The sequence below is a fragment of the Ipomoea nil genome, unplaced genomic scaffold (genome assembly GCF_001879475.1).
Source record: "Ipomoea nil cultivar Tokyo-kokei standard unplaced genomic scaffold, Asagao_1.1 scaffold2926, whole genome shotgun sequence".
Classification (NCBI taxonomy): domain Eukaryota; kingdom Viridiplantae; phylum Streptophyta; class Magnoliopsida; order Solanales; family Convolvulaceae; genus Ipomoea; species Ipomoea nil.
Window position 1 is genome coordinate 3075336 of NW_017619354.1, and position 23740 is coordinate 3099075.

At 33.8% G+C, this 23740-nt stretch overlaps 4 protein-coding genes across 4 annotated transcripts; 1 reads left to right on the forward strand and 3 right to left on the reverse strand.

The window, feature by feature from the left end:
* Nucleotides 1–315: 315 nt before the first annotated feature.
* LOC109161731 (mediator of RNA polymerase II transcription subunit 15a-like) lies at nucleotides 316–1080 on the reverse strand. Its single transcript, XM_019310223.1, has 3 exons — nucleotides 820–1080; nucleotides 638–729; nucleotides 316–564 (listed from the first exon to the last, which is right to left on the reverse strand). The coding sequence occupies exons 1-3, from the start codon at nucleotides 949–951 to the stop codon at nucleotides 420–422; spliced, it is 369 nt and encodes a 122-aa protein (XP_019165768.1). The 5' UTR covers nucleotides 952–1080; the 3' UTR covers nucleotides 316–419.
* Nucleotides 1081–2116: 1036 nt separating this feature from the next.
* On the reverse strand, nucleotides 2117–3372 carry LOC109161691 (mediator of RNA polymerase II transcription subunit 15a-like). The gene is made up of 4 exons (XM_019310180.1): nucleotides 2984–3372; nucleotides 2631–2828; nucleotides 2442–2533; nucleotides 2117–2368 (listed from the first exon to the last, which is right to left on the reverse strand). Exons 1-4 carry the CDS (start codon nucleotides 3326–3328, stop codon nucleotides 2155–2157), a joined length of 849 nt encoding a protein of 282 aa, XP_019165725.1. The 5' UTR covers nucleotides 3329–3372; the 3' UTR covers nucleotides 2117–2154.
* A 7804-nt stretch (nucleotides 3373–11176) lies between these two features.
* Nucleotides 11177–15698, forward strand: LOC109161728 (50S ribosomal protein L35, chloroplastic-like). The gene is made up of 4 exons (XM_019310219.1): nucleotides 11177–11519; nucleotides 11610–11726; nucleotides 14420–14548; nucleotides 15363–15698. The coding sequence occupies exons 1-4, from the start codon at nucleotides 11256–11258 to the stop codon at nucleotides 15606–15608; spliced, it is 756 nt and encodes a 251-aa protein (XP_019165764.1). The 5' UTR covers nucleotides 11177–11255; the 3' UTR covers nucleotides 15609–15698.
* Nucleotides 15699–17127: 1429 nt separating this feature from the next.
* Nucleotides 17128–17981, reverse strand: LOC109161729 (Werner Syndrome-like exonuclease). The gene is made up of 2 exons (XM_019310220.1): nucleotides 17266–17981; nucleotides 17128–17218 (listed from the first exon to the last, which is right to left on the reverse strand). The coding sequence occupies exon 1, from the start codon at nucleotides 17932–17934 to the stop codon at nucleotides 17284–17286; it is 651 nt and encodes a 216-aa protein (XP_019165765.1). The 5' UTR covers nucleotides 17935–17981; the 3' UTR covers nucleotides 17128–17218; nucleotides 17266–17283.
* Nucleotides 17982–23740: the final 5759 nt, after the last annotated feature.

Consider the following 23740-nt stretch of genomic DNA (forward strand, 5'->3'; position numbering starts at 1 on the left):
TCATTCTATTATCTTCATACTGTATTGGACCCACCTGAATTGTCAATACTCAAAATTTGCCCTAACTTCCAACCAAGTTTGGGCATAAATCAGGCAATGACTGGGCATCTCTCGTGCGAATTGCGACTCATTTCTATTTCGAAAATCTCTTACTTTTGACAGATAAAAAGATGTATTTTTACCTTCTTTCTATATTTGAGTCATGTTTCCCTAATTATGTTATTTTTGTATATTTTGTTACTAATCAAGACATGTCTAGTGTATCTTGTATATATTTCACTTAATTCTAATACACTTTTCCCACACACAGCATACTGTGTTACGGTGAAGAAGGAAAGATTAGTTGTTACCCAGGTAGCTGCTGCCTCACATTTTTTCCACACACTGCATACTGAGCTGATGCTGCCGCCACCCATTCACTATGCAAACTCTGCAATAACTTGTCGTGCACAAATATCCCACGTTTTTGTCATTTCTCTAATCGACATGGGATCAGAAAGTTGACGGAGACACAAGTTGAACCTTAGCTTCACTTCCCTGTATCCGTTTCTCACTTCTTCAGTGCTGTCACAGTTTGATTTCAGGTCAGGAAATTGCTATATAATACATGTCCCTGAATTGAAATTGCTTTGCTTACCTAAAGAGGTCAGGTGACTTGTCCAACACGATAGGTGATGCTTTAGGATAGTTGCCCAGGACAAGCAGCTGCAGAACAACCATCTCTGGGAACTGAAAATAATGGACAAATTAAAGGTGAATCATAAACAAAAATCTATTCTATGCCTCTATATGGGCAATAAAAGATAGCTGATGATATACCATTATTCCAGATGAAGTGCATCGTTGAAGTGTATTCTCACAGAAACCCATAGGAGAGTATGAACACCTAATGATGATATTTTCTTCAGTTCCCAGTCTGTGAACATCGTCTTCACTGCTATCAACAACCATCTCTACTCGTGTTTCAACAAGCTTTCAATTTGTTTCTTTGATTTCTTCTAATACTCTACTTTTGAGGTGCCAAGAGATGGAGGAGTACAAATATGAATTAAATAGCTTGCAGAATAATATAATGTGCATATGAAACTAAGGTGTGATTAGGGTTTGGAGTTTAGAGTTTTCAAGTTTAAGATTTTGGAATTCAGGGTTTAGGGTTTTATGGTTTTGGAGTTTAGGGGTTTGGGTGTTTTGGGTTTTCGCATTTGGGGATTTAGGGTTTTATGGTTTCATGGTTTTGTAGTTTTGAGTTTAGGGTTGAAATGAGAAATAGAAATTGAAAGAGAACTTAGTCTCGATACTTGATAGTGAAATTTAACAGATGAATCACGCACTTGACATGTCTAAGAATACTATCTTTATCCCTATAACTCTTTTACTTTTAAAAGTAAACTCTGAAGAAAAATAAAAAAGTCAACAAAAGGGTGGTGTCAAGATTGCAAAGCAACATTTGCAATTCTAGTGATGGGTAATGGGTTACTTTAAAAAAATTATTCTAAAAATTGTCACATACGATTGCAAGAGATATACTTTCAAGTATATATACACTCTGTTTTCAAAAAAAAAAAAGTATATATACACTCTTAGAAAGTGGATAGTGGTGGTTAATAACTTCAAACTGATCTATGGTAATAATTAATGATATAAGCGTATACTATTTGAACTGAGTGTTTGAAGACTGAAGTAAGTAGCCAAAGGCAAGAAAACAGAGTTAGTATCTGTGGAGTCATCATCATGTCAATTAATTTCCAGCAAAATAAATTCCCTATTCGCAGTTAAAACTTACAGCACCGCAAAATGAGTCAGACAACTAGCAACGCCTGTTCAGTGTATTCTAATCAAGACATGATACACTTATCTTTAATAATCAAGTTTTTAAAATTGTTTATGCAGAGAAATTATACAGGACTGAATATTAGTTTGATTTATAGTATGAGACTTTTATACAGTAGAATTTCCCAGTTTGGAAATAAAACCTTCTAACCTAGCCTACCAATACCCCTGTAAAGCTCCACTTGTACAACATACATATATACGCGCGCTGATGTGGATGAAGAGCATGCATTACGTGCTAAAACAACTCAATTGAACAGAATACACAAGAAGGATGCAAGCTGTACGTGTTATGGTGAAAAAGATTAGTTGTTACCCAGCTTTTTAGGTAGCTGCTGCTTCACATTTTTCCCACACACCACATACTGAGCTGAAGCTGCCGCCACCCATTCGCTCTGCAAACTCCTTAAAAACTTGTCGTGCACAAACATCCCACGCTTTTGCCATTTCTGTAATCGACTTGGGTTCAGAAAGTTGACGGAGACACAAGTTGAACCTTAGCTTCACTTCCCTGTATCCGTTTCTCACTTCTTCAGTGCTGTCACAGTTTGATTTCAGGTCAGGAAATTGCTATATAATACATGTCCCTGAATTGAAATTGCTTTGCTTACCTAAAGAGGTCAGGTGACTTGTCCAACACGATAGGTGATGCTTTAGGATAGTTGCCCAGGACGAGCAGCTGCAGAACAACCATCTCTGGGAACTGAAAATAATGGACAAATTAAAGGTGAATCATAAACAAAAAATCTATTCTATGCTGCTATATATATGGGTAATAAATTAAAAGATAGCTGATATACCATTATTCCGGATGAAGTGCATCGCTCAAGTGTATTCTCACACAAACCCATAGGAGAGTATGAACACCTAATGATGATATTTTCTTCAGCTCCGAGTCTGTGAACATCGTCTTCACTGCTATCAACAACCATCTCTACTCGTGTTTCAACAAGCTTTCGATTTGTTTCTTTGATTTCTTCTAATACTGCACTTTTGAGCTGCCAAGAGATGGAGGAGTACAAATATGAATTAAATAATGTGCATATGAAACTAAGGTGTGATTACATTAATAAAAGGAACCATAAATGGACTCTACATATTCCACTAAAAGTTTCCATATCTCATATAGTAGTATTAATCACCATTGGCATACCTCAGCATTTGGGCATTTGATAATAGAAGTTGCTTTGGCCACAATTTCTGGTGACATGTTGCTTGCCCAATCCATAACATCACTTCCCTGAAGTGATCTACAAAAAGCAGTAGAATCAGTGGCATTTATGTTGCGCTTCATCTTATCATCCATGATAGTTCCATGTCGACGTAGCTTAGCTTTTCGGAGAAAACATCTAACATCATCCATCAAATCATCACCAATTGAACCTCTGAAGTCTCCGTAGCACAATGTTCCAGCTCTCATGTCAATCATATTGACAACATTACCAATGTCACAGACAGATGCACAAAGTGATTCTTTTGATATTGATCCTATCTGCATAAAGATTCAACATTAAACAGGAAAAGGACATAATACAAGTACACAACAATATGACAAAAGCTTATAACTATATGAATGTAATTATGTAAATTTCCAAAGATGCACATGTAAACAAATTCATGGATGCAATGATTTTCAGCATATCCAAGTGGGATAAGCAATACAAACCGCATCTAGCAATCTTTCAAAGGCTCTTTTAGGCTGCTGATTGCCTTCTGAGTGAGTGCTCTTCATGACTAAGGGCATGTTATGCGCTCCAAATGTATTGATTGACTGGGAATCCAATTTGTCTGGCTCAGACTGTATCTTGGGGGCCTTTATGCCTTGTGCAAATAATGATAGTCCTAAACTTGAAGAAACCTTCTGGGGACTCTCAGACATAGAGGAGGGGGTTAAGGGGGTTAAAGGTGACAGAGCAATGGATGGAGATATAGCAGATAGTGGAAAAGATTGCTGAGAATTTTGAGGAGATGCAGGCTGAAATTGGCTTGAATTTGACGGTGACATTTGACATAAATGTTCAGTGTGTTTACTGATTAGGATATTATGCTGAAGCATTTGTGTATTGGATCTCACCATGTGTTTTACCTTGGATTCATTGACCTCGTTAGATTTCTGTGTCAATTTCTTTTGCTCAGTCACTATCTGACCCTCAAGTTGCATTACTTTCTGTAATTGTGTGAATGGAGAGCCAAGGGCACTAGCAGTATTTGTAAGCAAGGGATTTGCCTGCCACATAGGTTGCTTCATTTTCTGTGATAGTGTCAATGCAGAAGCAAAGGGATTTACAGTATTTGCAGGCAGGGAAGTTGCATGATCACGATTGGATAGAGCGCTGTCCAGATTTGCCACTGACCCTGGCAATCTTAAAGATCTCTTTTCCTGTTCACTTTGAGAACTAGATTGAGACAACGATGCAGATATGTTTGCATTTTGTTGCCGGCTTATTATATATTGGTGCATAGGCCGCTTTGAACTTCTTGATAAAGTTTCTGCAGCTTCACAGCCTTTAATAGAAACCTCCCCAGAAGAATTGAGAAGGCTTGTTTTTGGGTGGGAAGGCTCTAGCTGTGATGATGATTGAGGAGTGCTGCCAGATGATCCTAACGTTGACTGATTGAATCGGAAGTCACCATTTCCTGTTTGATGCATTATTGGAGGTGTTCTAGGTACCTGAAGTTGCTGCAGATGCTTCTGCAATGCAGCAGAATTCTTCATTCTTACTTCATCAAGGTAATTTGTTATAAGGTTCATGTATTGGCAAACTTTCTCCTTTGGATGTTGAATAAAATCCACTTTAGACATTTGAAGGAACTTGATCATTTTCTCCACTAACACTCTGGTGTTTTCATATTTTACAGAAAGCTCAGCATTTGGTGGCTGCATGAAACAATTATATAATTGAGTTAGTGCAGACTAGATTATGAAGAGAAAAACTTAGAACTTGATAAAATGGAAAGTTAGAGACTACCTTAAGACACGATTCTTGTGCTTTCTTGTACAATTTAATAACTTCAACCCAGTATATCTCCTTCATTACTTGAAGCTGAAAATTTAGTATTATCAATAATATAGTAGTAATTCAATGAAACAAAATTAAAGTTAATATGCAATGCACCAACGTAAAGCCCCACAAGAATCCACCTCAAACTAAAAATTTGTTATATATTGGAGGACCAAACAACCTGATAATTCGTATTATTTTCAGTGTCTACATAACCAGGGAGAAACATAAGGATTCAAATTCATTCCTTGATTCCCAATTTATTACTTAAAGTTAAGAATGTTTTGATGGTAATCCATTAATCTGCTTAAGAAAAAGATGCCCAAATTATATTCACGAAAGTTTTTTGTTTGATTAGAAACACGGCCAGAATAGGCAGAATAGATGATACCAATTGGGGGAAAATAAAGATAAACCCCAGGATAACTTAGCCAACTTCAAGGGTCCCAAGAACATTTCAAAGTCAATTAGGAAAGAATGCTTCAAAGAATAGCAGATGGAAATACCTGTTGGTAGGCATGGTCACTCCATTCAGTAGAATTTGTCAGTTTGTTTTGAGGTGTGGATCCTGATTTGTTAGGGGCTGAAGAATTATTTATTAGAGCTAAGGGGGTGTCCTTATAACTTTTTCCAATTTAAAAATACCAAAGGCTGAATGCTACCTGATGAGCCTCTTGCCAGTTTGCCTTGTGAATGAGAAAAACCAGCCATGGGACTCTGAGAATTAAGAAGAGAAGATGTTTGCATTATTTGGTTTGAACCTTGTGGTGAAGGTGATGAATCAGTTTGACTCTGAAAACTCCTTAGATGCAGAAAGTCCTTCTGAATTGTGGTTGGATGAGAATGCCAAGGGATATCCAATGGATAAGGACGAGCTTGCGAGCTTGAAAATCCATTTGAATGCTGAGGCTGTGATCGAGAAGAAATCACGTCACGTTGAAATGCTTGGAGATTCTGCCACTTTCCAGCAATATTGTTGTGTGGAGTATCTTGGAGGCCTTTTTGCATCACTGATGTATTATTACCTACCCGATCCCTGTGCCATTGCTCTTCTTCAAGTGTAGTAGACAAAGAATGCTGGGAATATTGCTCTTTATTTAGTTGTATCTGATTGCAATTTTGAGCACTTGATTGCATTGCAGAGGATTGATTATTGGGTTGTTGTGAGACCTGCATCAGTGATTCTGAAACCTGACTGCCATATGACTTTAAACTAGTCTTCAAATGTATGCTGCTTTCAACTATATTATAAGGATCATGCGATCTTGAAGGTTTACTCAGCAGGTGGGAAATATGACCTGGAGCCTCACTTGTTCTTGCCTGTTGTGGATCTATGGCACAAGATACATTAGATGCAAATAGCTATTAAATAAGTTAATTACACCATTTATTTTAAATCCAATTCATTTAATATAATTCACGCAAGTCTGATATAGCAGAACCACACTTAGATGACTAGGATAGGGAGTCATAATCTAACTCAAATACATAGAGTCCTAATAGGCATGTTATACATGAGCAATAGTAGAAGTTAAGAATATGATTAAGTTAAAAGGAAGCTATACCTAAGTGTAGTTGTGAATCATAGAAATATTACATATAAATCATATCAGCAAGATTATAAGGAGCCCTCTAAAGCAGAGTATTAATTGGTAAGATAAACATTTTTCTCATGCATTTCTAAAGTGATTTCTAGCAAAAAATACCAAGAAATAAAATTGAAAACCAATAAGAAAGGAGGAGAATTGCATTTTCAATATGCTTGCCATATCTTCTATGGAATAAATCAAAATATACACAGATCCTACCAGCACTAACACAAAAACGTATTCTTACCTGAATTGCAGTTCATGGGCTTTGAGTTCCAAGGTAAGCCAGGAACAAAATCTGTCTGAGAACAAAAGGACATCAGCTACTTAAAAATCGGCTCTAATTCCATATTAAACAAGTAATTCCAGTATCCAAGTTAATAACACTATTGAGAAACCCATAATACACATATACCTTGGTTTCAGCATGGCTAGAAGACTTGTCCATTGAACACCCAGCTACATTCGGTGGGCACACATAATCAGCATCAAATCCAGAAAACTTTGTCCTTCCCTCAGTTCTGTACCATCGAATTGTCTCAACAATTATTTGTAACTATAATGTAATTTTTCATGTTTAACAACTGGACATACTCACTATTGATAACTTGAAGTTTGCAAAATAGTTTACCTCAAAGAAACCAAAAATTAAATCCAAATGACAAATAATAAGATCTTCAGCTTTATTCATATATATATATATATATATATATATATATATATATATATATATATATATAAGCAATGATGTTTACACTCTTCTTAAATACTCAACATATTATTAATCAAGCTTCCATTTCAGCAACCACATTAAATTAAAGTAAATAAGCATAAACACTTTTATAACATATAACAGACCTGCATTTAAAAGAAACATGCAGCAAATTAAGCATCATTCCAAGTTCCAAGTATAGTAACCATAGTTCATGTACAGATTTCATAAATATCGAAAACCAGAACATTTTGTTTTCTCAAGCAGTTTATAAAATAATGTTCGATTCCAAATGAACAGTAAAACTTAAAATAGAATTTCCAGAAGCAGATTGAAGAATTACGCTGCATTCCCATATACTGGATTACAGTTGGGGGTGAAGAACTCTTGTATCCAGGAATCAACGTCTGTGTTGTGTTCTATTTCAGCCACTTTTTTACTTTTAACGTCCATAACACGAAGCCGGACTGCAGGAAACAACAGTTTGAATTTGGAAAGGCTTAATAAACAATCACCAAGCGTGAACATGAAAATAAAAAATGTCCTTATTCATCGTGTTGCTAAAAGCGAAAGTAATCAATTCCTGCATCAAACAGGAACTATTAACCTCTCTATCAGAAACAATTCCGACGTTAAACCCTAATGCACTCTGTTTCTGTATTCTCTATTCAGCAACAGAGACAGTGTTAATGGCGGGGGGCGGAGTAGAGGTAATTAAAATGAGATAACGGAGAAAAGCGGAAGCAGATCAGGAGTAACGTGAGGCGGTTAAGAGAAAAACAGAAAGAAATGATGAGAGATTGCAATGGCAGGGAGGGAGTGAGCTTGGGAGAAGAAGAAGAAAGCCCCGCGGGACGTTATGTCTTTCCATGCGTTATATTTGAATTTGATGCTATTGCTCGGAGATTGAATTCATCATTACTGGGCAACTTTAGCTTAATTATGAACCAACCTCTCTCTTCTTTTGTATTCTCACATTTTGCCCTTCTTTTAAGAAAACGCTAAAACAAATTCCATTCCACTATACAACAGTGTCAAACATCTCGGGTTCTATTATCTCCGAGAATAATTTCTACTAGATCGTAATAAGGTAAAATTCGTTTAGATAACGATTTTATCAATTGTTGAAACTATTATGGTCCATTTGGTTCACGGAATAAATTTGGAGGGAATAAGAATATTATTCCATAAGGAATGAAATAGGTAAGGAATATAATAAGAATTGTATTCTGTTGTTTGGTTTGCAGGAATATACATTGAGAACTGTATTTCAATGTTTGGTTGGTTAATAAATAAGAATAGAATATATGTTTAAAAAACATAAATGCCCTTGTACAAAAAATATTATTATTATTATTATTATTATTATTATTATTATTATTATTATTATCAATAATGAAGGGATCAAACTTCTTCTCGTTCATTGCTACTGCTACGATCCAATTAACTAGGAGAATAATTCTCCATGGCTCCGTAGAACATAGCATAGAAGTGGCTTAGCTTGGCCGGACAATATAAAAGGAAGCTACGATTCATCATTCAGGATCACCAATTTATCCCGAACCAATTCCGGTGATTTTCGGCGGTGGTTCACAGAAGTTTCTGCGACGACCATCAAGTTTTACTCCAGACTAATTATGGTGGTGGCGTTGGAGATTTCCGATCGACGGTGGCTAGAATTTATTCGTTCGGCATCGGCGAAACCCTTGGAGGTAGCAATCTAATCTTGGTTGGCACAACCAATTCCGGCGCATTCGTCTGGTCAGCAGCTTGCGGCAGTGACTTGGCAATCTCTGATTCTTTTCCTTATTGTATTCTATTTTGTGTAGCAACTAAGCAACCAATTTACAATGGCTTTAATCTTTGTTTAAGCTTACGGATTTGGAGCTTTATATTTATTGTGTTTTGTTAACTTCCTATGCCTATTTTTAGACAAATCTGTCCAGTAGATAATGAATTGCTGAGCTTTCTTTTCTAGGAACATGATAAATAGCCTATAAAAATTTTGCACTAATTTTGAACTTTGTATTGTCAATTGATTTTGTTTTATCTTATGATCTTATCGTGATTGAATTAGTAATGGTTTCTGATTCAATATATATGTACTAGTATTTTTTATGCGCGAAAAATAGGTGCCCAATATTAATACATTATATTAAAATTTTAAATTTATTTAGATTTTAGATATTTAAATTATTCTAAATAATAATAATAATGTAAATCATTTTTATAAATTTGATATTTATATTTATGTAATAATTAACATATACCTCAAATATTTAATGTGTATATATTATTATTAATCAAGAAGATAAGAAAATATATAGTAGATGCATGTGCATGGTAACAATAGTGGAAAAGATAATGGAAGTTATAACGGTAGGTGTATGTTTGTCCAAAATATTTTAATGTACAACCTTTATAGCATAATGTACAAAAAAACTTAACGGAAAAAACGGACATAAATCAGGGGTATAACTCTAGTTTTTCTATGCGCTTTGCGCGAAAATTTGTGCCCAATATTTAAACTCCATTAGTAAATCATTTTGAAACATATAAAATGCATTTGTAAAGTTTTTTTATTTTATTTTATTTTTTATTGACGAAGTTACATAAAAATTCATGTCAAGTTTATTTTGTTGATGTATTTGAAATTAACACAAGAAATACAAATTCATTGTGATGAATATATACAACTATAAATTTAAGTAATGGCATGCAATACTTATTCAAATTATATCTCATCACTTCATCAGTGTAAGAACGGTAAGTAAAAGATTTGGTTGCAGTGCTGAGTGAAATAATGAGAACATTGCAGTGTTGCATTAGATTAGATAAGTTTTTAGCTTGCTGCTTATACGGTTGTAAATTTGAATGTTCTCTAAGGACTTAAAGAATATTATTATTGCATTCAAAATTTGCTCTTTTCCTCCCCTCAATATATACGAACCTAGTCTTCCATAACCAAGCTTTCACAAAAAGTGGAGATAGTATTAGTACAAGATTAATAAACCTCTACCACCACAACATTCAATCAGTCACTAAGAATACCAGATTGATTATTTATTTATTTCGATAAGTAAACAACGACTTTACCTTTGATAACAGGTCCAGTGATCTTCCAACTGAATTTATAGACAAATCCCAATAAACAATGTTGGTAGCAATACAAGATATTCATGAAAGCATTGTGCACCACAGGGGAGGGAGATATCACATATTTATACAATTTATAATAAAGAATCTTCTTTCTACTCAATCACATATTTATCACATGAAGGGAAAAAAAATCAAATTAACAACATATAGAATTAATTAAAGTTCTTGAGAAAAACAAACCTCTCAAGAAACTTGTGCATGGAGAAACATACTAAATTTGTAGAGAAGAAAATAAATAAAAGGTAGCAATTGTTCTGTGGTGCCTTCACTTTACAATGAAATCTTTAAATAGCTACATACCTCCTAAAATCAAGCAACATTCCAAAACTAAATAAAGTAAATGAAGATAAATCAAGAAATTATTAATTGTAGACATAATCATAACAATGAGTTGATTTTATCCTCGGTAGCCAATATTTTGTAATTATTTTGGTGCAAATTTGCAGGACCATTCTATACTAAATTCACTATCAATTATGTTCTAATTCTTATACAATCGTCAATTTAACTCCAACAAAATTATCCTAAATTGTTAAATTGTCATCCCAATCTCATGAAATTAACAAAATTAATCAAATAATTTACCAAAAACATGCAACAATTACTCCACTTGGATATTGAACAGCGATCAGCGATCAAACCCATTGAATCCCTTTAATTGCTTCAATTCTTTAACGGAATCTCAAATCTCTGCAACGAATTGCTTCAATCCTTTCCCGAAATCTCTGCATAGGGTACCTTGTTTTAATGTCTGGCAGAGTTCTTAGGGAGAGAATGAAGGAAGTGAATGATTTTATTTTTTTTTTTGAAAAAGAAGTGAATGATTGATTGAATGCGATCTTTAAAAAAAAAAATACCTGGAGACTGGATAGCAATAAAAGAAGAAAAAAGAAAATTGTGGCCTTGAAGCGTCAAATTGGGAAGCCATTATCCAAATTCCAAAGCTTCATTTGCAGCAAAGGAATGACGATGACGATGGCGTCTTCTTCACTCTTACACTGTTCTTTGTCATTCAACTTCTCTTCTCGAACCCCACCACTCTCCGCCTCTCGACTCTCCATCACCCCTTCACTCTCCACAAAGAAAATGACTCTCAACCACAGCTCTTCACACAGCATCTCAACCTCCGCGCCGCTCGTTCTCAGCCGCGTTCCCTCCCCGCCGCAAAAACCCCCACAGCCATTCACCGTAGTGTGCGTCAAAGGCTATAAGATGAAGACGCACACGGTAATTCATTGGAATTTTAAACCCCAATTGAAGTGCAGAGCGGTTCTGCGGAATCGGTGTTTGAATTTTCGGGTTTCTTTGAATTTGCAGGCGTCCGCGAAGCGGTTTTGGGTGTCCAGGAGTGGGAAGATCATGAGGAGGAGAGCCGGGAAGCAGCATTTGCTTATGAAGAAGAATACCAAACACAGATTAAGACTCTCCAAGATGGTTGCCCTCTGATCTCTCTCTCTTCTTAAACTTTATAGCCTATATTTTGCTGCAAAATTATTGAATTTATTGGTTTGGTTTTTCCCATCTATGATATTGAGCCTCTGGAAGGTTGAGTTGAAATCAATCTATGCTTATGAGTAGAACTGCATAGCTAGAAATATGAAAGGAAGGAGCGGAAGAAGGCCTAGGATAGAGGAAGAGGATTAAAATTAATGGAGGAAAAACTAACGATAATAGCTTAGTATTATATTTAACGGCACATCTAACAGTAACAGATATGTTTGGGCATTTTTGACAATAAAAATATAATGTACAATATTAATAAGATAATGTATAAGACAATTAGCAGTTAAAAAATGGACAAAAATCAGGGATATAACTATCATTGAAGCTTATTATGTTTATTTCTATATATATATATATATATATATATATATATATATAATTTATAAAACAAATTTAAAAGAATACCTTGATGATGAATTTCAATTTGATGTTGATCTGGCGAAAGAAGAAGTTGATGAGTAATGGCGAGAGAAGAGGTGGAGTGAACGGGAGAAAGATTAACTTAAAAAATTAGGTTAAAGAAAGGAATAAAAAAAGAAAATAGATTATAAAATTTATTCTTGAGCGTTCAGTAATAGGCTAATATCAGGGGTCCTGGTAATAGCTAATGGGACGTGCTAGGGTCCTGGTAATAGCTAATGGGACGCGCGCTTTTAGTCAAAACGACGTCGTTTTGCAATTGCACAGCATAACTATCCATATTGAAGGCGTACATTTCAAATCTTTTTAATATATACTTGTAAGAAGTTTATACAAAATACCTAATACATACATGAGTATATTACCACAAATGTGTGGGAAGAAAACGGAAACTCTCAAATGCCTAGAAAACAATTATTCTTTCAGGCAACCACTAATTGAAAATTTTACAGCCTAACAGTAGATAGACTTGCTCTACTACACAACAGTCCAACTAGACTTGCTCTACTACACAATAGTCCAAAGGCAAGCTACTTCTTCTGCTCAATCTGAAAAAACCTAAAGAATAATTACGCCTGTGCAAACCCGACCCTATCCGAGAAAACCGCCCGACCCAAAATCCGAAACTAAGGCACCCGACCCGATCCGCATCCGACATTCCATATCCGATCCGCATCCTATACGACGTCGGATAAAACACTTCGGATAAGGTTTGGTTTTTTCTCATCCGACCCGTCCGATTATCCGAAGTTTGCTAGGGTTGGGATTTAGGTATATGCTACACGACGTCGTTTAAGGTTAGTATATATGTATGTTGAATGCTTGTGAAAGTCAAATGCGCAGCTCTCTTCTCTGAGACTCTCAACTCTCTAACCTCTCTTCTTTGTTCTCTGACTTCTCTCTACTCCTCTCAAATCTCAATCCTCTCATCCTCTGAGTCTCTCACAGTCTCACCTCTGTCTAGTCTCTACTCTCTGAGAGTCTGATTGTCTGAGACTCTGAGTCTCTACTCTCTAGTTTCTCTATCTGAGACTCTGTGGATACTTCGATTGTCTGATTGTCCGGTGGTTGGTTGCCGTTGGTGACTTGTTGAGTTGGTGGTGGACTGGTGGAAGCCCTTCTCGAGTTCTCGTGGTGATTATTGATTAGAGGTCCTTGTTCTCCGGGGAATATTAAGGGGAAACCAAGTAAAGCACAACCCCTAGTTTTTGTTTTTATTGTTTGTTGATTCTTTTCTCTCTGCATGTTCAGATGTCCATGGCTAAAAGAAACCAAATAAATTAAATAAATTTTATTATATTTTAATTTTTAGCTTAAAAAGAAAACAGTTGAAAAAAAATAAAATATAAAATATAAATGTCATGACTTCTTCTCATGTCCACGCGTTTTTTAGTGGCAATGGTGATTTCTTCATTTTGGTGCAAAATTAAAATTTATTTAATTTTTCGATTCTCTAATATAGATTTACTTTTAAATAATTTGTTATTATATATATAAATTGGAGTAATATATCATTGCTAATCTCTACCTGGGTACGGCCATCTCAATATCGTATTGTCTTTCTATCTCAAAAGTAACCTCCTTTCTCTACTACAATTCTGATTTCATAATCCCTATAATTCAGATCAAGGTTGTGTGTGTGTGTATTTTTTTTGTTGGTTTCTCTACTTCCTTCAATTTTGAATTCTTAATTCCTATATTATATTTCAGATCTATTTGTGTTGTTTTCTTTTCTTATTTCTCTACTGCAATTTCAAATTTGTAATCCCTGCATTGTATTTTAAATGTAGATGGTGTTCTATTTTTTTTGATTTCATACTGCAATTTCAAATTCTTAATCCTTGCATTGTATTTTAGATCTAGATTCTGTTGTATTCTTTTCAGTTTCTCTATTGCAAATTTGAATTCTTAATCCCTGCATTTTGGATGTAGATTTTGTTGTATCCTTTTCGGTTTCTCTATTGCAATTTCGAATTCTTAATCCCTACATTTCGGATGTAGATTGTGTTGTATCATTTTCGGTTTCTCTACTACAATTTTGAATTCTTAATTCTTGCATTTCAAATTTAGATTGTGTTGTGTTGTATTCTTTTCAAATTCTCTTATGCAATTTTGAATTCTTAATCCCTGCATTTCAGATTTAGATTGCTTAGAATTTGGATTAAATTAGTTAATTGGATTTAAAATTCTGCACTTCTTTCCAGGTTAAGGTTATGAAGAGCAACGATGAGCTGAGTGAGGGTCAGAGATGTGCTAATTTTGAGACGGAATATGACAAGTGGTATGCTTCTATTCCGAAAAAGCAAAGTTTGCTTGACGAGCTGCTTGTCAAGGTAGACAAGCTTTACCCTGACATATACTAAAATATGTACTATATATATATATATATATATATATATATATATATATATATATATATATATATAAACAAAGATTATATATAGGGTGGGATGGGGTGAGGGGCAGCTGTGGCAATGGTGATTCCTTCATTTCGATTCTGTTATATATATAAATTGGAGTAATATATCATTGCTAATCTCTACCAGGGTATACATCTCAATATTGTATTGTGTTTCTATGCCAAAAGTAGCCTTCTTTCACTACGACAATTTTTAATTCTTAATCCTTATATTTCAAATCTAGATTTTTTTATTTTTTATTTTTGGTTTCTTTACTGACTTCAATTTTAAATCCTTAATTCTTGCATTGTATTTCATATCTAGATTGTGTTGTATTCTTTTATGTTTCTCTACTGCAGTTTCGAATTTGTAATCCCTGCATTGTATTTTAAATGTAGATGGTGTTCTATTCTTTTCGATTTTCATACTGCAATTTCGAATTCTTTATTCCTGCATTGTATTTTAGATTTAGATTATGTTGTATTCTTTTCGTTTTCTGTATTGCAATTTTGAATTCTTAATCCCTTGCATTCCGATTGTAGATTGTGTTGTATCATTTTCGGTTTCTCTATTGCAATTTTGAATTTTTAATTCTTGCATTTCAGATTTAGATTGTGTTGTGTTGTATTCTTTTCAATTTCTCTTATGCAATTTTGAATTCTTAATCCCTGCATTTCAGATTTAGATTGCTTGGAATTTGGATTAAATGAGTTAATTGGATTTAAAATTTTACACTTGTTTCCTCCAGGTTGAGGTTCAGTTGAGGAACAATGAAGTGAGTGATAGTGAGCGTGTTAAATTGATGGCGGGATATGAGAAATTGGAGGCTTCTATGATGAGAATGATTAAGGAGATGCAGGCCAGGGTAGACAAGCGGGATGTCAGGATAGCCAAGCTGTACCACAATGCGGTGGAGAGAAAAAGGCCACGGATCATGATCGGTTACGATGCTGATGACTTAGGTGGGCGAAAAAAATGTCAAATAGACCGCTGAACTTTTACATTTTATACAAATAAAAATAAAAATTATGTCATAACAAATTATTTTAAAGTTAATGAAGTTCTCTCAATGTAGAGTTTTAATGAATAATGATAATTGATAAGTCAATAAAAATTAATTTATTGTTGTTAAACATAACATGTCTATAAATTTATAATGAGTTTACTAATATTGTTAAAGAGTAATTAAATTAAATCTATCTATCTATACTATATATACAAACAAAATCATCAACTTTAACCTAAAAATTTTATTCTGATATTGTAAAATAGTGTAATACAATTCCTAATAAAATACTAAAATAGTCTAATACAATTTCTAATAAAATATATTATTTTCTATCTTTCTACCCTCAATGTCTCAAATGAGGACAATTACATTTGGATTGCACAATGAGTATGTAAGAATATGATATAGCGTTCAATCTGTGAATGAACACTGAACAAAAGCTAACCACTGGACATGGAAGGTCAATGATGGAAACAAAAAGGGCATAGTTTTATACATTTGCTAGTTTCATTTCATTCCCTCCTTACATCTTACGTAGAAGACAGATCATACATAACAACAATGCATGTCATGTCAGGCCCGTCACCTCTGTGACTTTGACCTGAAAATCCATCTACCACCTTAAGTTTTATCACATATTTACACGCACAAAATACATATATATATATATATATATATATATATATATATATATATATTTATTTATTTATTTATTTATTTATTTATTTTGCCGATTTAGGGGCTTATACGGAGCTTTTTTTACTTAGGGGGTTAATTGCACTATCCGGTTCACTTAGGGGGCTGATTTGACCCTTTTTCCTTTTTCTTTTCATGATTTACTAGTTTTTCTGATTTGATGTATGAAAAATAGTGTTAAAAGGTCAATTTTTACTTTCAATTTATTTGAAGGACTAATTTAATATGAGATTTTAAAAGAGAGATTTGTCTTTATAGATCAGAAATATAGTGTCTTCTTTTTTGGGTGTTTTCTTGCCTAATGCAAATTAACTGCAGTTGAGGGAGTCCCTGGGGAATAAACCAAAAGAACATGGCAGCAGAGGGAAGGAACCGGCGGGCACTTGGGGATATTGGCAATATGGTTACCATTTGAGGGGCTGAAAGCAAGCACCAGCTTCCTCAGGTGTCTCGCCCCCTCACAAGGGGTTTTTGTGCACAACTATTGGCTAATGCGCAAGCTGCAGCAGCTGATAAGAACTTGTGTTTTGAATGCTTAGGACCCATTATTGTGTTTTGCTGTAAATCTGTTCTAAAGAACTTGTCCTGCCTTCATCTTGATTTGCTGCTGTGAATGTGGGTGGGGTTGCTGCAAATCAGGCAGCTAAAGTGCCTAGAAAGCAGCCTGCTCAGAAGAAGGTTACTGTCAAGCCTAAACCTGAAGCTGTGATTGTAATCAGCCCTGACACTGAAGAAGAAGTGGAGGTGAAGGAAAAGAAGACATTTATACACACCAATGTATATACAATTATACACCAACGAAACTGGCTTAGAGATAATCCCCAATATACTAATTAATTGATCATCTTAATAACACTCCTCCTACTACATAGTTGCAGAAATACAGAATCAAATATAACAGCTGCAGTTGGCATTAGCAAAATAAAGCAGTCCTCATATATAGTCTAGTGAATTAGTCATTACTCTAATGAGCAGAAGAAGAAGCATTCAAAATCCTGCCAATTTCAAAACACACAAAAGCATCAATGCACGCATACTGAATCTGCTCTGTGGTTAGCAACTCTTTATCCCACCTCCCCATCGTCACCCGTTTCGGCTTCACCATCTCCGCCCCCAGATAAATCCTCACCAGATCCTTCAATCCAACGTTCTTCAGAGACGAATCGTTGGACTGCCGCACAGCTAGGGCACGCAAATCCACGGCCTTCCTCACACTCAGATTGTAGTCTTCCACCAGCTTCTCCACGTCGCCGTCGATCGCGACCCCGACGAAGGTGTAGGCGGGGTTCGCGAGGAAGCTGACGAGCTTGTCCGGGATGCGGCTGCAGTAGAGGAGTTGGAATACGAGGCAGCGGCGCCCCACGCAGAGCTGGAGAGTCGCCACCGGGTTCTGCTGCGCCTTGGAGAAATTGGGGCGCCACTCTACGTCGAGGCCGACGATCAGGTGGTTCAGACGGTGGCGATGGATGGCCTCCACCTCAGAGATCCACTCATCGACCTTTCTGGCTTCATGGGTGACCAAGGTTTTGATACACTCTCTGTGGAATTGAACGTTAAAAAGATCGGGGGATTGGTCAACGTATTCAACAATGCCGATTTCCATAGCCATGGTCATGGAGGTAGGTTTAGGTCTTCAGGATTTTAGGAGAAAAGAGAGAAGCACTGAAGAAGAAGGTGGACTGGTCAATATATATAGGCGTTACAAAATACAAATTATTAGCGCGTGAAGTACAAGTGCCCACTCAAACTCCAACGACATCCCAAATAAGTATTTAATTTAAATATTACAGGAGTATAATTTTGGGTATTAAAATATCTTGAAAACATCAATTGTAGTTTTATGTGAACTCTTTCTCTTGAAAACTCTCCTTTGATATTTTCAATACTAATTTTTTCCCTTAAAATCTATACTATATATAAAAACAAAATCATGAAATTTTAACTTCCCGCCCAATTCCTAAAAAATCTCTCTTCCCAATACAATATATTGATTTCAAATTTTCCATTCGTACAATAATTCTGGGTAAAAATTCTATTCTAAAATTATAAAATAATATAATACAATTCCCCTTTGCACATCAAATCTAATCTATACTATATATAAAAACAAAATCATGAAATTTTAACTTCCCGCCAAATTCCTAAAAAACCTCTTTTCCCAATAAAATATATTGATATTTAATTTCTCATTCGTACAATAATTTTGGGTAAAAATTTTATTCTAAAATTATAAAATAGTGTAATACAATTCCCTTTGCACATCTAATCTATACTTCTATACTATATATAAAAACAAAATCCTGAAATTTTAATTTCCCGCCCAATTCCTAAAAAATCTCTTTTCCCAATAAAATATATTGATTTCTAATTTCTCATTCGTACAATAACTCTGGGTAAAAATTCTATTCTAAAATTATAAAATAGTGTAATACAATTCCCCTTTGCACATCTAATCTATACTATAAATAAAAACAAAATAATGAAATTTTAACTTCCCGCCCAATTCCTAAAAAATATCTCTTCCCAATACAATATATTGATTTCTAATTTCCCATTCGTACAATAATTCTGGGTAAAAATTCTATTCTAAAATTATAAAATAGTATAATACAATTCCCTTTGCACATCTAATCTATACTAAATATAAAAACAAAATCATGAAATTTTAACATCCCGCCCAATTCCTAAAAAATCTCTCTTCCCAATAAAATATATTGATTTCTAATTTCTCATTTGTTCAATAATTCTAGGTAAAAATTCTATTCTAAAATTATAAAATAGTGTAATACAATTCCCTTTGCACATCTAATCTATACTATATATAAAAACAAAATCATGAAATTTTAACTTCCCGCCCAATTCCTAAAAAATCTCTCTTGCCAATACAATATATTGATTACTAATTTCTCATTCGTACAATAATTCTGGGTAAAAGTTGTGAAGTGTTAAAAGTTCGGCAAGGCATAACTTTTTACTCGGTTGTCCGTTTTGGACAAATGTTTTTTTGAAATTGCGTATTTTTTCGAGATCTATCCACCGCAAACTACTGCAGGCGGTTTGCCCCACAAATTTCTAAAAAAAAAATGCTTTATTAAATAGTTTCTAAGGAAAAACTATGAGAACCTTATGTTTTATTAATGAATTTTTAAATTATTTAATTATGGTAAATTAGGGAATAATTAATGATGGTAATAGAAATCCTAAAAGAATATAGAATTGAAGAATATTTAATTATTGTTATATTATTATTGTGACTCACGGATTACAATACAAGAATATTTAATTGTGGTTATATTATTATTATTGTGTGCCTCACGGCCATTATATAATAACAAAACTCGAAACCAAACTAATAATAATAATAATATAAATAATAATAATAATAATAATAATAATAATAATAATAATAATAATAATAATAATAATAATAATATAAGTGGTAAAAATAATATCTACAAGTAATTAAGTGTTAATAATAATAGTAAGAATATTAACGTAAGAATTATAACATAGAATAAATCGTAATAATTAATAACTATAGTCTAGGATTAAATTTAGAATTGTCAGGAGAAATAAGCGACCTCTGGCGAAATTAACTTTTAAATAATTATATATCGATTTAAATATTCTTAATATATTACAACAATTCCATTCCGTGCATCGCACGGGTGAAAATACTAGTTAATGATAACAAAATTTTGTATTTAAATCTTTAAAATGGAGAGAAATTTTGTCCAAAATATAGTAGAACAATTCGTAATAAAATGTATATTCTAATTAAAGCAATATAGCTTTGATATTAAAAAAATAAAAATAAAAATTATGTTACAATGAAGAAGGTTTGATTTAATCAAAGAAAAGGCATAACATTCTTAACATAATTATAGTATGACATTCATTCATTTTTCCAACTTATACATCAACTCTCCTCTTTTTTTTTTCTTGACTTTTGGTAAACACAATTGCAAATATAGTGTTTGCATGCTGATGACATTATTTATGAAGCTACTCTAGTAATTCCAATTTCCAATCTATCATAAATGGAGCTGATCAGGATAACTAAATTGATGTTTTAAAATTTAATTTCAACTATACTATTAGTATATTGCTTCTTTTATCATCTTATTAGTAGATGATGTATTCTGTTTCTTTGAGTTGTGTGGTTTTTGCATTCAGGAGGACCAGAAGATGACTTCTCGGTTGGCTACCACAATTAAAGTCGTCAAAATGGGTTTAGTCTGCCAGATTAACTCGTCCCGTCCCACAAAAAAGACGGGACGGGTTTTAAATTTTTTGGCCCCTATTTAGATAGGCTAAACCGCTAAAACGGGAGGCTTTAGCAGCAGTTATTTTATATGTTGATTCTTTAAACATAGCCTCTTTTTTTTTGAAGAAAATATAACATTAATACAAGTCCGAAGACAATATATTACAGATGATAGGGGAGGGTTGGATAACCACTCCGAACAATCAGACTTAGAAATGGACTGTCGAGCTAACGTATGTGTTGATTGTTTAGTAAACATAAAAACACAAAACACTTGAGCATAGATTACCCCTAGATTCATAATCATTGAGCATGGCACTAAATCCTTCCGCAATAATAAGGAAGATGTAGGAGATAAAGGATCACCTTGGCAAAACCCTATTTGCGGGATAATTGGACCAATCTCCTCTCCATTATTTTAAAATATAGTAATCAACAAAGGACACACATTCCATCATCAAGTTAACCCAATGATTTTCAAACACCATTTTCAGCATAATGTTGCGTAGTAAGGGTCATTCTACCATGTCATACGCCTTACTCATGGCCAATTTAAGCAGTCTTCCTTTTAAAGTAGTGTTGTAGTTCAAAAGCCACCATGATGTTATCAGTGATCAAGCGATCTGGGGCGAAACACAAATAATTATTACTGTTTTAGCACAAGTTGAAATATATGAAATAATAGATCCGATTTTTATTATGATTGAAGATTTAAAATACGATGCTAAAAGTTATTGCTTTCTTAAGTTGACGATCCCCATTTTTTCATTATTATTGTACCTAAATTGTAATTTGGTAGAGCTTTTTATTAGATATTCTTGATATATTCATGTCCTATTTAAGGGTTTCAATGCATTTTCAGTTGAACATATACATATAATTTTAGTAAGCAATTTTCATAATTTTTTTTTCTATTGCAAAATTCATAGATTAAATTATTTAATTTTCTATACGATATTATGTCAATAAAAATGGAAATTTTGCCATTTGGAAATGGGTCAAGAAAAATAATTTTTATTACCAGTATGATATTGAAAACACATTATATTGTGGATTATGAATAAATGTTCAGTTTTAATATATTGAAGATACATTATTTGATAGTATACCAAATAATGAACCTTCGGTACTTACATAATGTACATTCAAAAAGTGAATATTTAATATATTAAAAATGTACATTATGTAAGTATTGAAGGTTCATTATTTGGTGCAATGTAATAGAGTTAGTAGGCATTCAATAAAAAAAAAATGTACAAGATAGACCATGGTATAATGATTGTATTGAAAACTGGTTTAAATATATGTGGACAAACATAAATAAATATAATATTTTGTAAGAAACGGGAGAAAATATTTATTGTATACACATTACACATTTTGGAATTGATAGATTGAAAATTTTGGACTGGGCTTACCTGCCTTAATGGGCCGCTATAAGGAACATTGGAACAATGGTCTGTCTTCAGAACTTCGCTTTTCTCTGTGCAGCTCCCACATCGGGCGATGAAGCAGCTATTTTCCAGTACACATAGTTCGCCATTGAAGAACAAGAACGTCCCTTCGGGGACATCCGATAAAATTGGAACGATACAGAGAAGATTAGCATGGCCCCTGCGCAAGGATGACACGCACAAATCGAGAAATGGTCCAAATTTTTTTCCAAACCAAAACTCTGCTGCGGATTCCTGTGAAATTTTGCTAAGCTGCATTTGAATTATGGATTCCCTTAAATTTTTAGGGTTTTCCACCTTTCTAACTTGGCCGCGTTTGGGATTCTGGTGCTTTTCGCTCTTACCGTTTATTTGATAGAATTGAATGTGCAGCATATAGGTTCTTCATACCTCAAGTCTAATTGAAATACAGAGTGGAAATTTATTGTGCTATTTCTTTGGAGAAGTTTCTGGCTTTTTCTTTCTACTTTGGCTACAACGAACACTGGTTCTATAATTGTGCTGATTTGTATTCTGTCATTAGATTGTTTGTAGTTTTTGGAGTTGCAATTGAATTCATTTTATATTTGTTGCAGTGAATTCCAGGTGATATATATGTGATAAGTTCTATCGAGAATGAGTAAAATATTGAATGTAAATGCTTATGGTTCAACAACATTACACCTGGTTGTTGTAGATGTGACATGTTACAGAGTAGGTTTACAAGTTATGTTCTGGGACTTTTAAATTTGGATGTGAAACACTATAAAATATGATGATCTATGAGTGTAATTGTTCTTTCAGCTTTCCTGCAACTGCTGTTCTTGATTTCATAGCTGAATTGTGGTGGACAATTATGTGTTTAAGGAGAAATCGAACCATGTAGAAATTAAATTCAGTGGACAGGTTAGAAATTAAAAACCGAAGCTGTAGACTTAGAGCTTTAAATGTACATGCTGAACAGGTTAAGCTATGCATTATTTATGAATCTTAAGTGAAAGCCAGAAACATAAAGCATCAGATGAGAGAATTTTTTTGGTAGTCAATCCAGAATGATGGTAGTTGTGATAAGATGCTACAATTTCATATTGCAAAGGGGTTTGGTTCATGGGATAGGAAGATTGGACTAAAAGTAGGGATACGAATAGTCTTTGGGGAAGGTGGAAGTTTGGGATAAGTAATCTCATTGTTTAGACTTTAGAGCAACCTCAATAGTTTAGTTTTTTCTTAGTGATTTTTTCTCTAAGTTTTTGGTGGATCCCAGCATTTACCTCATCATCTAAGTATTTCACTCAATCTCAAAAACCCTTCTCTCCATATCTCTAAGTTTTAAGTTTTTTCTCAAATTTTGATGGACCCACCAATTTACTATACTATATTTTAATTATTTTTTTTATTGTCATTATAAAAATTATAATTACAATTATTATTTTTATTATATTTAAATTAAACATATCAAAATTAAAATAAATTTATAATTGTAAAGAACTTAACAACAAAATTAAGTATAACACCGGTGGCTTGTGGTCCACTGGTATTGGATTGCTCCCCTATGTGGGAGGTCTAGGTTTTGAGCCTCAGTGTAGGCATAGGTTGTATGGGTATCCCCCTTGAAAAAAAAAAAAGAGGTCAAAATTTAACAATAGTATAAGTGTTTGACAAATAAATAGAGGTTTTTAAAAAAATAATAATAAATAAATAAAAAGAAATTTGCAACGGCC

Coding starts and splice junctions, on each gene's coding strand:
- LOC109161729 (XM_019310220.1), bottom strand. CDS start 17,934: ATGACCATGGCTATGGAAATCGGCATTGTTGAATACGTTGACCAATCC.
- LOC109161691 (XM_019310180.1), bottom strand. CDS start 3,328: ATGCAGATAGGATCAATATCAAAAGAATCACTTTGTGCATCTGTCTGT. Junction 2,829..2,983: donor TCAAATGCCCAAATGCTGAG/GTATGCCAATGG, acceptor ATCTCTTGGCAG/CTCAAAAGTGCAGTATTAGA. Junction 2,534..2,630: donor GCACTTCATCCGGAATAATG/GTATATCAGCTA, acceptor CATTATTTTCAG/TTCCCAGAGATGGTTGTTCT.
- LOC109161731 (XM_019310223.1), bottom strand. CDS start 951: ATGGTTGTTGATAGCAGTGAAGACGATGTTCACAGACTGGGAACTGAA. Junction 730..819: donor GCACTTCATCTGGAATAATG/GTATATCATCAG, acceptor CATTATTTTCAG/TTCCCAGAGATGGTTGTTCT. Junction 565..637: donor AAGTCACCTGACCTCTTTAG/GTAAGCAAAGCA, acceptor AAACTGTGACAG/CACTGAAGAAGTGAGAAACG.
- LOC109161728 (XM_019310219.1), top strand. CDS start 11,256: ATGACGATGACGATGGCGTCTTCTTCACTCTTACACTGTTCTTTGTCA. Junction 11,520..11,609: donor ATAAGATGAAGACGCACACG/GTAATTCATTGG, acceptor TTGAATTTGCAG/GCGTCCGCGAAGCGGTTTTG. Junction 14,549..15,362: donor TTGACGAGCTGCTTGTCAAG/GTAGACAAGCTT, acceptor TGTTTCCTCCAG/GTTGAGGTTCAGTTGAGGAA.